Genomic DNA, 14,638 nt, shown 5'->3' with positions numbered 1-14,638 from the left:
AGAAGCTGCTTTCTCTGCAGGAGAAAGGGCGCAGAAAGTTGGGCGGTGGGAAAACTGGCAGTGGCAAAAAATGTCATATAGCCAACCCCTCCAGCTTCACCCCCCCACCCCCCTCAATCCAAAGCAATTTTCTGCAAGTGGCTGACATAAAAGCCATATTATATTTGGCTAAGTGTCACCGCCGGCTTAAAAACACAGACAAAGGGGGAGTGGGGTGGAGAAAACTATTAAAATATCGCTGCGAAAGTTTTTGTTTATGTTTTGGGTCGCCTGCGCTCCATTAGCCTTGGACGTGCCCACCCACTTGGCCACCCACTTTGCCACCCACTTGGCCACCCAACTCTTGTTTGGATTTAGTTTTGCCTTCTGGTTTGAAATTTTTGTTATTTTCGTTCTCTCCGTTTTTTTTTTCTGCTCGGCACATGTGTGCACCGCACAACTCTTTAAGCGTTTAATTAAAACTTTGATTGCTGCCATTAAAATATTATTTAACCGCGTGCAGAACGAGAAGAATGGAGCTGCCAACTGCATAGATGAATGCGTCTGATTGGAGCAAGAAAGCGGAGCAAAAAAGGGCATTATTAATTGGAGCAAGGAACAACATTGTTGTTAAACAATATTATATGTGGAAAACCGGTACTTGGGCACTTTAAAGTTGGCCATTCGAATAGCTGAAAGCCATTAAATGGGAGGAAATTGAATGTGGCGAACGTGCCAAGCTGCAAACATGAAATTATAAGCTGAGTGGCATTTCTAAGGTGGCAACACAATTAATTGTTGCATGTACCTGTATGTGGACATAAAATTAATATTTTACATTCAAACTGCAATTTATATTATTTTTGAATAACTAATTTTGAAATTTACCCACCCAATAGCAGCGCATTTAATTATGTAAGGTTATTATGGACTGCAATCAATTAAAAATATTTACAAAACCAAAATTCTAAAGGGATGTGATTAGCGCAATGTCCCCTATAATTTATGCACTTATAATGTTTTGCCGAAACTATATATATGCAAAATAAAATCAAACCCTTAATGACTTGCCCAAAATATATTAACATCACCTTAAATCGACAAATTGAATGGGGAATGGGATGAAAAACTGCCACAAAAAAATTGCGGCCATCGAATTTCGGAAATTTAGCTGTTCGTTAAATTCAATGTTGTTTTTAATCTAAAACCGCTTTCATATAATCACATATTTAATTAAATTTATAATCAGAAAGTGGGCTCATGCTTATTTTGAATTAATTAAAGAGTTTGATAAAAACTTCGCGTGCAATCGAAAGTTTTTAGTCGCAATTGAATGCTGCTATTAGTTGTCCACAACATAATATCTCGTTTCAAATGGAATGACAAATATAAAACGTAAATGTGTATAATTATGTTGATTTGTTTGTTGCAAAGAGAGGCAAAATGAAGGCCCGCCTTGTTTGGAAAATATCCAATCTAAACTATTATATGTTTTGAAAAGGGTCATAAAAATGCAGATATATTCAAGCTAATGTCCCCACAAACAAGTGGGCAATGAGCTAAATTTTGGCTGAAACACAAAATCGTAGACGACAAGATAAATATCACATTCCAACCTGTTTCATAATTGGTCCGCAATTACGTATATCCTGGCAACACATACATTTGCGGTGCTCAGGGTTTCTGGGAGGAAATGTTAATTAAGGCGTTTGCTCCGCTTCCTTAGTGTGAGTGTGTGTGCATGTGTGTGAGTGTGTCTGTCCGGCTGTGGGCATATCCTCGCATATATGTATATATATATATATATATGCATACACATACAACGACGCGTGTGCTTAACGCTCATAATGCGCTTAAGCTGTTTATTGTTTTTAGCACTTCCCCCGGCCCCCGCCAGCCACGCCCCCGCCTTCGTGTGGGCGGAAGTGCGGTTGTGTTTGTGCTGCAAATAGCCGACAGACAATCGCCGCAGGACTAGCGAATGAGAAACAGATACGGATGCGGATGCGGATATATATGTACACACATACATATATGCATACACACACACACACAGACAGAGTTGGAAAATCGTCTTGTGTTTCCCCCACTAATTACAGGGCATTAAAAGCGTCGCTTAAGCCAAATGTTGCGGCAAAAATCAAAGAACTGCGCATCTGTGGTTTTTAGTTGTGTTAGAAAAATGAACCAAACGATTGGTAAAGTCTCTCTGTGCGTTTGTTATTACCCACTTTATTTAATAATGCAAAAAAGTAAGTAACTTTTGCAAGTAACTGGGATTTTCATAGACCCCTACCTTGTATATGAGTATGTATAGCTCAACTCAAGACAAATTCAATTTGCCGCGGGTTCACAGGGAAGTCAGAGCTGTGCGTCCTTGGGTTTCCCATTAAAAATTGTCTAATTCCATCTTAATTGCTAACAAACAAGCTGTGTGTGTGTGTGTGTGTGTGTATTTAAGGGCAATAATAAAGGTAAACAGGGCGTGGCCTGAAGGACAAACAGGTTGAAGGTAAAGCAATGGGACTCACAAGAACTTCCTGAAAACCATAAAAGATGTATGATCAGAATGCCTGTAGAAAAACCGAAAAAAATCATGCGCTAATTGCCAGCTACATAATTCACAAGCTCTCGAGCTCAAGTTGCACACTATTTTCGGGAGTTTTCGGTTTTTGGCCTCTCTGCTTGAATTCTGCTTCAATTTTTTCCCTGTTTTATCGTGCGACATTCGCCACACGTGCACGTACTTTTGGCTCTCACTGTGGCCTTGCTGGCCCCCCCAAAAGCTCAAGGACCACAATAATGCGCCGTGCTCATTAACGTTATAAAAATAATTGCTCAGCACTCACATACACAGTCTCCATGTGCTAAATTCCAATTAACTGGCGTTGGTGTGTGTGCGAGTGTGAATGTCAACTCGGCTGCTTCTTGGCCACCAAGTTGGTAATCGTCCGGGATGAACGATGAAGTGCCAGCGCCACAATTTTGGCCAGTAGCCAATCAGTCGCGGAATGTCGAGTACCCTCTACGCAGATTGGAATACTCTATTTGGTATCTGCACTCAAGACAATCTACTTTGCATTGTTTATAAAATGCTAATACCCGGTTACAACATATTTTAATCCAATTATGCATCTCTAATGGACTGAAAGTAAGATTTCTGATCTGCACCTGCTGTTCGGCTTGGAGACACTCGCTTCAAATGGATAACTTTTTCATTTTTTGCATGGCAAAGTTTTCCTTGAAGTGAATATGCCCAAGGCGAAGGCAAAGCGGAAGGACCTTGAAAGGGATGGGCGTCGGAAGCGGGATGAGGGGCAACAATATGGCATTTGATTATGCAAATTCCCATTCCCGTTTCCTCACCTCCACCCACACCCCTTAGCGTTTAGCACTTGGCTCGTTAAATTTGCATAAGTTGCTGCGGCGCCTAAAATTATGCAACGCATATGGACCAGCCCTGAAATAACAGACATCCTCCCTCGTCCTGCAACTCGCACAATTTGCACAGAGGAACTCGCTGTGTTTGTACCAAAATTCCATCTGCAATCGAAACCTAGTCCAAGGCAATTTTGTTTCCATCTACCACCTTGTACACCAGTGGCCATAATGCTACTGCTCAATCTTATGGATCATCCCTGGCATGCCGTTTGTTCCAGGAGCTATCCTGTGATCCTGTCCCTTATAATCCTTTCCGCTCAACCACCACTGAACTTGTCCCTTTCACAGCTCCTGATCTTTGGTAGCTAATAGGATAGTGCAGTGTGCGATTTCTCTGCACTTGTGCAGCAGTCAATGCAATAATGGGGAATAGGAATTTCAGGATTGGTAACATTCATTACAAACGTCTAAAATGAGCACGGCTTCCCCGCAATCCTTGCTGGCATCCGTCTCTGACTGACATGGCAATGGTTTCGCTGGGACATCGCCCAGGAGTACCCCTTCCTCGGTGCGGCGGAGGATCCTTTGAGTGCTACGGAGTCACTGCGCAAACAGTAAACAAATCGCACACGTAAATTATATCGGGTAAACACAGTAGCGAATCAAAGGAGCGCAGTGAACTGCGAGAAAAGGGATATTTATATTTATATGATTTTAAAACGAATAACTTTCAAGTTTGCTTATGATCTGGAACCTACTATATTATTTATTTGAAATATGCAATTGGCAGAATTTACTTCTTGACTACTTTCTGTGCCACTTATTTCTTCGAGTGTGTGTGGCATGTGGCATCGTTCTGCACCCGCGGCACGTCGGGTCATCCAAGGTGTTGGTGCTGCTGTTGTCGCTGGCTCCGTGACAGAAAGGGACTCGGGGCGGTTGGCGCTGGTTGGAATGGCAGTGCGGTTCGCATTTCTATGCAATCTGCGGTCGGTTGAAGGGGCGCAACCAGGAGGAGGAGGAGGAGGAGTAGGAGGCGGAGCAGCAGCGCGGATCCAGCTCATGCTGTTTGCGTGGCTTTTTTATTTGGTCGCCTGTTAATGGCATGTTTTGATTCCGCGCTGGAGGAAGCAAAAACAAAAAAAAAAACAAAAAAACAGCAAGCGAGGAAAGAAAAAGAGCAAACGACAGGGCAAACAACAAAATGGGGGACACGGAAAACGTAGCATACTCCCAGGCGCTCCGGCACGCATACTTCCGGCTTACATACAAGTGTATATATATACTATGTGTTTTTCGGCGGGAGTGAGCAGCGATTGAATTATGGCAGGTATGCGTGCGTTACGAAACAGCCACAACCTTGAGCTCTTGGGATTCCGAGCATTGAAATTGATTTCCCGCGAATAGCTGAAGATTTGCCCAAAAATAACACAGCATTCTCCGCGTTATTTTCTTTCAGAAATGGCCCTTCTTCTGCCAGCTGCACTCTCGCACAATCATCATGTGAACGAGAGTGGAGATTTGCGACGCAATCTGCGCACGCGTTACCGCGACGCCTACAAACACAACCATGATCAGGAGTAAGTATACGCACTGTTGTACGGAATTTTAGACATATTTTAGATGGTATATTTTTTAGTTAGTAAATGAAACCAATTAAATATATGAATTTTTAATATATGATATTGTACAGCACACTCGAGAATATTCAATATAATTGTTTTTTGCATCGCTTAATTTTAAATATCAATCGATATAACAAAACTTAGCTGGCAAATCTCCCAATTTCGCGTACAGATGGCTCTGGCTTGTCGTTTATGGGAAAACTTATAGCTCACCCCATGTGATTCAGCCTGGACATTACGACCTGGGCGGCTTGGGTGGGTTTATCCCAAATTTGCTAGCCGTTCAGTTTTTATGCAAAATAATTTCATGTCCCGAAGGAAAACATGGCAAGGCGGTGGAAAAGGATGGCAAACATAAACGCTGGCAATAAAAGTCCATCATAAAAAACCAGAAAGTATGGGGGAATTTTCCCATTAAACTGTTCTAAGCTGGCCCTGATTTGACGCGTTGTTAATTCTTTCGACTTCTTTCGTTATTGCTTGGCGTTTTTTTTTTTGTGCCATTTGTTTGCCTCCTTTGATTTTTTATGATTTGCTTGGCCAGGTTGGCCAGCTTGTGTTTTGTTGGTGGTATATGCGTTTGATCCAAGTGCCTGCCTACATGTCCTTAAGTGTCCTTGATATCGTATTTGTGGCGTGGCCAAGGCAAACACGAGCAGACAAAGCAAACAAAGCGGTACAAAGACAGAGTCCTTACTCTTCTGCCTCTCAAATGTCCTCCTTATTTTATAAATTCCATATTTTACTTGACGCCATCTCTTACTAGTTTCCAGCCAATTTCTTTGTGGTTTCTTTGCGCTTTTTTGTGTGCCATAACTAAGGATTTGACTTGTTGATGGCCATTCACTTTTTATATGTATCGAGTTTTTTCCATGGCCAGATATACCCTATGCTCTTACCTTCTAAGAGGTAGCTGAAAAATCTGTCCAACATCTTTTGCTCGCCCATTATGGATGCCACAATAAGAGCACATCAATCACGTGCCGAATTCGGACAGAAGCGTTTTTATTTTTTCAAGAACCTCCTGAGAGGTCCTTTTTTTTGATGTTCCCACTCTCCAGCCAAGTGTGCTTTTGGCCCATCAAAAGCCGTTTATTGTGATACGATTCGCTTTTGTTGTTTGTGTTATTCGCCGCCGTCCAAAAGCAAAATTAAATCAAATCCGCATTTTATTATTTTACGATTTTTCATTTCGTGCTTTGGTTTTTTTTTTTCTTTGTTTTGAATATCCTTAAATTTTGTTTGGATTTTAAGTTGCATTTCAGTTTCTTTTTCTATTACCAAGAGGAACTGATTTTTTGTACAAACATTTAATTAGGTGGCGTTGAAACTTTCTTGAATGGGATTTAGCAGTAAACTTAGCCCAAGCCGACAATTTAAATTTTCTGTGTATGTTTGCACGAGTATATCCTGCTTTAATTAACAGATGGGGCGTTTGATGGGTGGTCAGGACCAAGGACGAAAAGGAAGTCGAAGTCGAAAGGAGTTTGCTCATTGAAACGAATCGATTGTGGCTTATATCAGTTTGCACTGGCACTAACTCGAAATCCATAAGTAAATCGGTAAACATGGCAAAATGACGAATGGCCAGCAAGGAGTTATGGTCAATTTAAGAAGTGAATGAGTTGAAGAGGCTTTGGGATAACCAGATGCTTAAATTGGAAACTAACTCTTATTTAGACTGTAAAACAAGAAATTCTTTTATTATTTATATCCCAGACTTCAAGTTAAATAAGGCTATTAAGCAGCTAATTTGTATGATGCCGTCGTAAATATAGTTACCCAGATTAAGTCGACTCCTTTTACCCGCCCCCTTGGCAACTGCCACGCCCCCTGGAACAGCCTCCCTGGTGATTTGTTAACTTGCTGGGAAAACTTTTATTGCTTTGTCAGCGATTTGAGAGGCGGCAACAGGAAGAGAACCGCAAATTATGAATTATACACTTGAACAACAAAAGCTGCGACAGGCGGCAGATGAAAGTGGTGGGGAAATAAATAAACATATACATAAATTACAGCAAAAATGCGTGGGGGGGGAGGGGTGTGTGGTGGGTAGGCAAACAGAAAAACAAAAAACAAACGAAGATGGCCCAAACCGAAAATAAAAATAAAAACAATAATTCGCCACAATTTAATTTACATAATGACAGTGTCAAGTGGCGGCGTCTGTAAGGTGAAGTGGGTGGTTGGGTGGTTGGGTGGCTGGGCGTATCAAAGGCAGCTCAAGAGGGCCAGAAAGAAAGAAATTAAAAAGGCGAAGATGGAGCAGGTTGTGGCAGCAAAGACAAAGAGGACAAAGGAGAGTGGGCCGTCGCCCAACAACGGCGTTGTTGAAAATTCACACTTTTTTAATGCGATAAATTTACAAGGCAACTGGGAAATCTGCAGTCGACAGCCGTGTGTGCGCCACGCCCCCAACTCCCGACTCGTCGCCGACCACGCCCACTGTCTGCGCCTACGTGGGGCAACAATAAAACGTTTTAAGCCCAAATCCCCACGAGGATTAGCCTGGACCGCATAAATTTGCCGGCAGACGCGAGCAAACAAAGCGGCCGAGGAAAACGCCAACTAGCCAGGGACGGACTTTCCACCAGCACGTCGCTGATTTTTCCCTCCAGAAAAGAGAGGCAACAAGGAAGCTTAAAGTGTGAGGACCCCAAGGATCGATATGTGGCACTCTAATGGCCATGTACGAAATGTACAAATCTATTGAATGGTCAAAATGATGAATGATGTATGGATTTTTCTGATTGATGGCAATAATACTTTTGTATATCTAGTTGCATATTAATACCAAATTAATTTTGTTAAATGCAAGTTTGGTAATTATAGGCCCCACTGTACCCGCAATGCGCTCTCAAAAAAAAAAGGAGGAAAGATGCCTGCTTGATTGCTCGCTCCTGGAAATTAAAGACAATGCGTCTGCGAATTGACAGATTTTACGATTTCATCCCCATGCCCCTCTCCATTTTCACCTTCCTCATTTGCATAGAGCAGGTGCGTCGGGGTCGTCCTTATTGCCCAATCCCCCACCTAATATCCTCGTTCCATTGCCTTGGCAGCCCCACCAACACATTCGCATTTATCGCGCATTCTGCTGTTGTTGTTTGTTGCATACGGTTGACAACGGAATAAGAGCCATAAAAATGCGTTAAAGCTGCTACTTTATTTTCATTACAACAGAACCTCTTACATACACATACATACATATATATATATAAACATTTATACATATATATGTATATACACCCTCTTTGTGCCCGTTGATCTATGCAGGCGGCTTTTTACTGAGAAAGGAGTTTGCGGATTTTTCTGTTTGTCCGTCTGCGGCTGCTTTGCATACTTTTAGGGGCACTCAAAGTCGGCGGCTTTACAAATTGAATTATGCACTTAATGGCGGCCAGCTGCCATGCAAAATGCGGCAAAATGTGGGCTGGCTAAAGGTGGGTTAACTGAAGATTCCAGGACAAGGCTAAGCATCTCAAAAAGGGGCCAAATGAAATGGTTAAATGGAAAAATTCCCATTGAGCGGGCGCAGCTATTTAAACGAGTTTTTTTTCCGAACAAGGACAGTACGTTTGCCATTTTCAAGGACCACTCACTGCCAGTTTTCCATGCTATTCTTATAGATATTGAATTTAGAGTAATATATTTTTTACAAAATAATTCTGTTGGCCAAGCTAAAAATACATTTATGCACTTTTATCCACTTTCCATTTCACTAGAGCACCATCCTTACTATTATCGCGCACATTTTCCCTTCGTTATTATGGCATTTTTTTTTTCTATTTTTAATCGGAAAAGCGAATGGCAGAGGAAACAATCACCTCTGCACCTCCGACACTTTCCTTCCATATCAATTATTTGGTCGAAAAGGAGAAAACAGGGAACAGGGCAAAAGCAACGAGGAAACTAGAATGTTTCAGTCTAATCTACATGCCGACAGCTTTATTTGCACAAAGCTTTTTGCTTTTGCCTCGCGGTGGCCAGCGATGCGCAACTGTCACAGTAATCCCACCAGCCGCGCCCCAAGTTGGCGCCCAACCACCCCACTGTGGCGCCACCAAATCAGCTTTTGCATTGACTAAGCATGCAACAAGGTTTTCCGAGCTGCGGCCAAATCTGACTTCCCTCTTCCCAGCACCGCCGCTCTCAATCATCATTAAAACGCAAGAAAGACCGGGTGGCTGGCCGGGATTGGGCTGGATTCGGCTGGGTGGGCCAGTGGATGGACGAAGATGGATCGGGACGACAACAAAGACAACCAGCGTCCAGCGGAATCCCTTTAACATTTCCCTTCGGAGGCGACTCACTCAAGCGCTGCAAAGTGCTTCCTCTCTCTCTTTTTGGCCGGGCAAAAAACCAAGACCACGACTAAGACCAAGTCCGAGTCCAAGGAGTCCCTCCTGGCCTGCTGCCTGTTGCTTAAGGCATGCACTCATAAAAAGGCATAGCAGAAACTGTTGAAAAACACAAGTATCTGATTGAGTCTTGTTCAAAGTCAGTTGCCCAATTCCTAAATTAAAAGCACAATAGTTAGAATAGACTTTCTATTAAATATAAGCATAAATTGTAAAACAATATTTAAAATAATCTAAGAGAATGAAATTTTGCCCAGTGTTTATCCAAGTCTAAATTGCAATGTCGCCTGGCCCCTTTTGTCGTCGCCATCGTTTTCGTTTCCGGCATTGGCGGTAGGCAAATGGAAAGTGGGCGTTGTGCCAAGGGGTCGGCGTGAGGGGAAAGGGGCGTGGCAGCGGGACATCGTGTGGCCATCCAGCTGTGAGCCAACTTTGTGGAGCAATTATTTTTAGCGCAGCTGAAACGGCGCTTACTTCATCTTGTTACCAGCTCTTGTTTGCCTTTCATATAAGCGAGTGCAAATACTTTTTTAAGTGACTGTATGCCGCCGACCGATGTCGTTGCTTGTTGTTGTTGTTGCTGTTGACAGTTGTCGTCCTTTGAAGTGGCAAAATATTTGACAAGAAAATGACTTTCCGGCACAGAGGGCAGGGCGACCAGAAAGGGAGCACCAATTGTCGTTCCATGTATATGTTAATGTTTTGACCGCAAATTTGCTGGCCAAGCCGCAAAAGTTGATCCATTGTGGTCAGGCAACATTGCCGGTGGTCTAAATTCGTTGGAGGGTCACTTTCCATGCTGCCATTTCAAGGATGATAAATAGCTGGAGTAACTTTTAGATTGAGAAAACACCAAGTGCCTCATTCCGAGTGAATTTTTGTGTTATTTCTGTTTTTCTACAATACTATGAGCTAAACAACATTTTCTATAATTGGCTGTTAACAATGTTTTTCAATTGCACGTATTGATTATTAACCATTTTTGGCCACTCGTACAAGACGTTAATATTGCACATTAAAAGTAATTGAATTTAAGTTTGCATTTGTTTTATTTATTATCCCAAATTCGTGTTTAGTCATTATTATGGCCAATTAAGTCACATGTTTTCAAACGGGATTTTCGCCATAACTTGGCCAAAAAAGCTGGCACAGCTAAAATAAAGACTGTTTTGTGCTGCTAATAAACATAGCTAACTATCCCTATCACTGTTTTTATGATTCCCAAAAATAAAATTTTAACAAATTTTCGCATTTTTGATAAGGGGTACCATCACCAAAATTTGCAAAAAATAGCAAAAAATTTTCATTTCCAACTTGGAATACAGGCCGACAGGGAATTTTGTTACGAATTCAACGAGGTATGACATTCCACTTTTGGACAACTATTTTTATTGCTATTTAGAAATTACAGCAAATACAAAGATTAACAAACCACAAAATTTAAAAACTTGTTAATACAAGACGGATATAATCATGAATTGTTTTATAAACAGTCCTCGGATGAAATTCAACTGAATGTGGTAAATTTTTGATGAGACTGACAGAATAATTTGTTTTTACTTAGCTCCATTACGGCTCAATCAAATATTTTCTTTGATGTGTGACTATAAAATGATTATGTTTCAATTATTTGTAATTAAATTATTGTGCTTTTGCATTTTTTGATTTGTGTGCACTTTAAAAGGTTAATCAGTTAATAAATTAAAAATTCTGAGCTTTGTGGTTCATTTTACATTTTATCCTTTCATTATCCGTTTATCGCAGACAACTCGTCACATTTTTTGATAAATCAGTGCGCTTTTAGCGCGAATTTTTAGCCAAGACCGCCTTCCTGGAACTGGCTAATAATAAGGGGCTATTCCTTCGCTCACCGCAAGCCAAGCATAACAATTGCTTTTTATTTTATGATTGCCGTGGCTGAAGGACCTCGTCCTGCTGCTGATTTCGCCCCCCGTTTCCTGGCCAGACAAATACCCCCGGCCCAAAGAGCATTGCTTGTCTTTAATTATGTTTTGGTCCTCGAGTTTTGTGCATTGCCTTGTTTATTTTTATTACTCGGCGCGGCGTCGGCGCCTGTTTATTTACATTAATTTTTTCAATTTACCTTTATTACCCGGGCGCAGAGGGTCCTTCGGTTCGCTTTATGCCGGGACTTAATTAAGCTTTCAGCTGTTTCCCCTGCGCCTCACACAATCTCCAATGGCGACTCCAATTTTAATACAAATTCTCTTTACTTATGACTCGGCATTTGGGGGGAGTCTTGTTTTCTGCGGTCTGAGTGCGACGTCAATTTCCATTTCCGCTGCATCCTGGCTAATCTGCCTTCATCATTGGAGCAGCAGCAGCCAGCGTATATTAGCTATATATGGCTATATCCACGAGTTTCCCCTCTTTTTTTCGCCCTCGGGTTAAGTGGCCCGGCTTTCCGGTGGGCGGTGGGAAAGTGGTAGGTAAAATCAAAAATGCCCCAAAATGTCAGGCACTTTTGAAATTTCCTACGCAATTTCCGTTGTCAACACCTTGACAGCTGTCAGACGCACACACAGACACTCTCGACACTCTTACACACTTACACACGCACACCCACACACCACACACTCATAGGCACTTGTCAGTTCGATTTTTCGCCTGCCATGTTTGTTTTTGCTCTTTTTTGCCTAACGGAAACGGAAATTGTTAGGCTTAATAGACAATTCGCATTTCCTGTTCCTTTGAAGTCCTGTATTCAGCCGCCCGCTTCAGTCCGCACAATTGCACAAATCAGTGCTCCTGCTGCTGTTTCTGTCTCCTTTGCGTCCGTTGATGGAATCTGGATCTGAATCACAATAATTATAATATTTAACATCTCAATGGCCAGCCAGATCCTTTGCCCCTCTAATGAGGCGTCGCCGAAGGACATGCATAATCAATGAAGGACCAAACGGACGAATGAATCGCTCAATGAGCGACTGAATGAACGAATAAGTGAGCGTGTCGAAGGAGTAGGATGCAAATTATGAGCACGGATTAATTAATTAAGCAATATTTAGTCTTTGCAATTGATTTTATCTTGAATTCTATTTGAATGTATTGCAAATTATGAAGATAATCTCATCTTTTCTTTGTATTATTATTAATAATTTGCTTTATTCTTAAACTTTCTTTATAGATACTGCGTGGAGTTCGAGGTAATCAAATCATCGAAAGCCTGCCACAAGCTGCCGCCATATAATCTGATGACAGAAGGTAAGAAAAATAAATATTAAATAATTTATGCAATTAAATATGTAAAACGTTATTTTCTAGGCGATCGCATCACGGTGCGCTGTGACCTTGAGGCATTGATCCAAGACTCAGCCGGCAGCTCCACCACCGCCAGGACACCCCAAGGACCCACTACGCCGTCCACGACCACAGTTTCATCCGCAGCTTCCGCCTATGGCCAGCGGACGGATGACCTTGAGGAGGAGCGACTGCAGCGTGAGACCAGCAGCGACGAGGAGGCGACCAACCAGGATGGCGAAGCGGAGGAGGAGGATGAGGAGCCAGAGCAGGATGAGCAGGATGATCTGCAGAATGCCCTGGACTCGGACAGCAACGAGAGTACCGACTACCGTCACCAGCGGCAGTCGCAGATGTCGCAAATGTCCCACAGCCGCCGGACAGCGGGAAAGCGCAGCGCCGTGCCGGCCACGCCCTCGCCCACGCTGCCGCCCACCTACCATTGCCGGGGGGAGGGGCTGGCCGGGCGCACGACACGCTGGAGTGCGCTGCCGGCGCCGTCGTGCCGCGGCAAGTGGCTCCGTCTGACCGTCGGTCCGCCCAAGAAGTGCGGCCACGCCCAGTTCATCTTCGTCTAAGGCGACGTGGTCATGCCGCCCACTCAAGTTGCGGTGATCATTTTTTTTTCTCCGTGTAGGTTATGGTGTACGGTCTCCCCCCACTCATCATATCATATCATATCACCCGCGCCCCTGCCACGCCCCCTCACTTCCGGCCCAAAATCAATAAAGTACCCCATCGTATGTAAGCGTTTAAACATTAAGCCAGTGGATTAAGAAGATCATAGCATATGTATGTATGTGTGGTGAGGTCAGGTTTTTTTTTTTGTCTCGCTAGAGAAGAGAACCGGAAATAAAGGACACACTGCCAGTGAAATATAGGTTATATATGGAGGAATATCAAACATTTCTAAAGTTTTCGTGGGGTTCTACAATTTTGATTCCTCTCAATAATTGTGGGTTTCAGAAGACATACGACCATACTTACTTCTGCTATCTTAGATACTTTATGAATTTAACAAACTTTCAAAGACTTATGATCTAACCCACACACATGATATTCATCATATAACCATATTGACATCCCGGCTGCTGTGGACTTCCTTCGGGGAGCATTTCTCTAATTAGTTAAGGAAATCCTCGCGTGTAAGCATTTGGGCTCAGGACCCAACCAACAACTCAATATAAATGCTGGGGGTCTGTGAAGACGCTCGGATCTCGGATCGGATAATACTAGAAACTAGAGACTAAGTCATCAAATACCGCATAACATCTACAGTGAAAATGGAGTCGAGCTGCGTAGTGAAAGAACCTATATATACATGTATGTGGATGTGCACGAGTGTATCTGTCTAATCGTTAGTTCCCCCGACTCGCAAGCATATAGCACACACACGTTCTACACATACATAACATATATGATACATTTGTCAAAAGCAAAAGATTGAGGCCCACAAAATTTTGGTTACCCAACTGGCAGACAACCCTCTGGAGTCGGAATTAACGTTTGGATCTTAGCATTAATCTGGATTTTAGGTACACACGAATGTCGAAGTAATTATTATAATTATAATTAAACCAATAATGAGATCATTCAATAAAGAACGAGTATAATTTTAAAGTAAACCAATCTTGTCTTTGAACATATAGCAATCTAGACTCTTGAGCCATCCTGGTTTATCTACAACTTGTTTGGTGACTCCATCGTGAGTGCTGCACAGTGGGTTGAAAGTTTTTAGTTTTGAAATAAAATAAATAGTTTTTGGGCATTTAAGAAGAAAATCTGTTAAGGCATTTAATCTATTGTCATTCTTTTATAATTAGGGAATTTATTTAAAATATGTGTTATTCAACCTAGAATCAGAATTATTTCCTTCTCTTATTTTGTGGTAATAGTTTGCTTCTTTTCCAAAGTAGAGAGGGCCATAAAAACCATATCTGGACCCACTGTGCTTGAGTACTCAGCTGTTTTGGGTTTACCGGTTGACCCAATTACCACCAATGGTCAGGTGCCTTTCAGCGCTCTTTCTCT

At 42.3% G+C, this 14,638-nt stretch overlaps 1 protein-coding gene across 1 annotated transcript in view; it reads left to right on the top strand.

Annotated features, from left to right (window-relative positions):
* LOC6725637 overlaps positions 1-14,232 on the top strand; it is a 74,802-nt gene extending 60,570 nt beyond the window's left edge. Inside the window, exons 4-6 of the mRNA XM_039296605.2 lie at positions 4,820-4,940; positions 12,495-12,571; positions 12,632-14,232. Of these exons, the coding sequence (XP_039152539.1) occupies positions 4,820-4,940; positions 12,495-12,571; positions 12,632-13,185 (752 nt within the window). The 3' untranslated portion in view covers positions 13,186-14,232. The remainder of the gene's footprint in view (positions 1-4,819; positions 4,941-12,494; positions 12,572-12,631) is intronic.
* Positions 14,233-14,638: the final 406 nt, after the last annotated feature.

Source organism: Drosophila simulans, chromosome X, assembly GCF_016746395.2.
Source record: "Drosophila simulans strain w501 chromosome X, Prin_Dsim_3.1, whole genome shotgun sequence".
NCBI lineage: Eukaryota > Metazoa > Arthropoda > Insecta > Diptera > Drosophilidae > Drosophila > Drosophila simulans.
The sequence above is the reverse complement of the archived record's forward strand: the minus strand, read 5'-3'. Positions and strand labels throughout refer to the sequence as shown.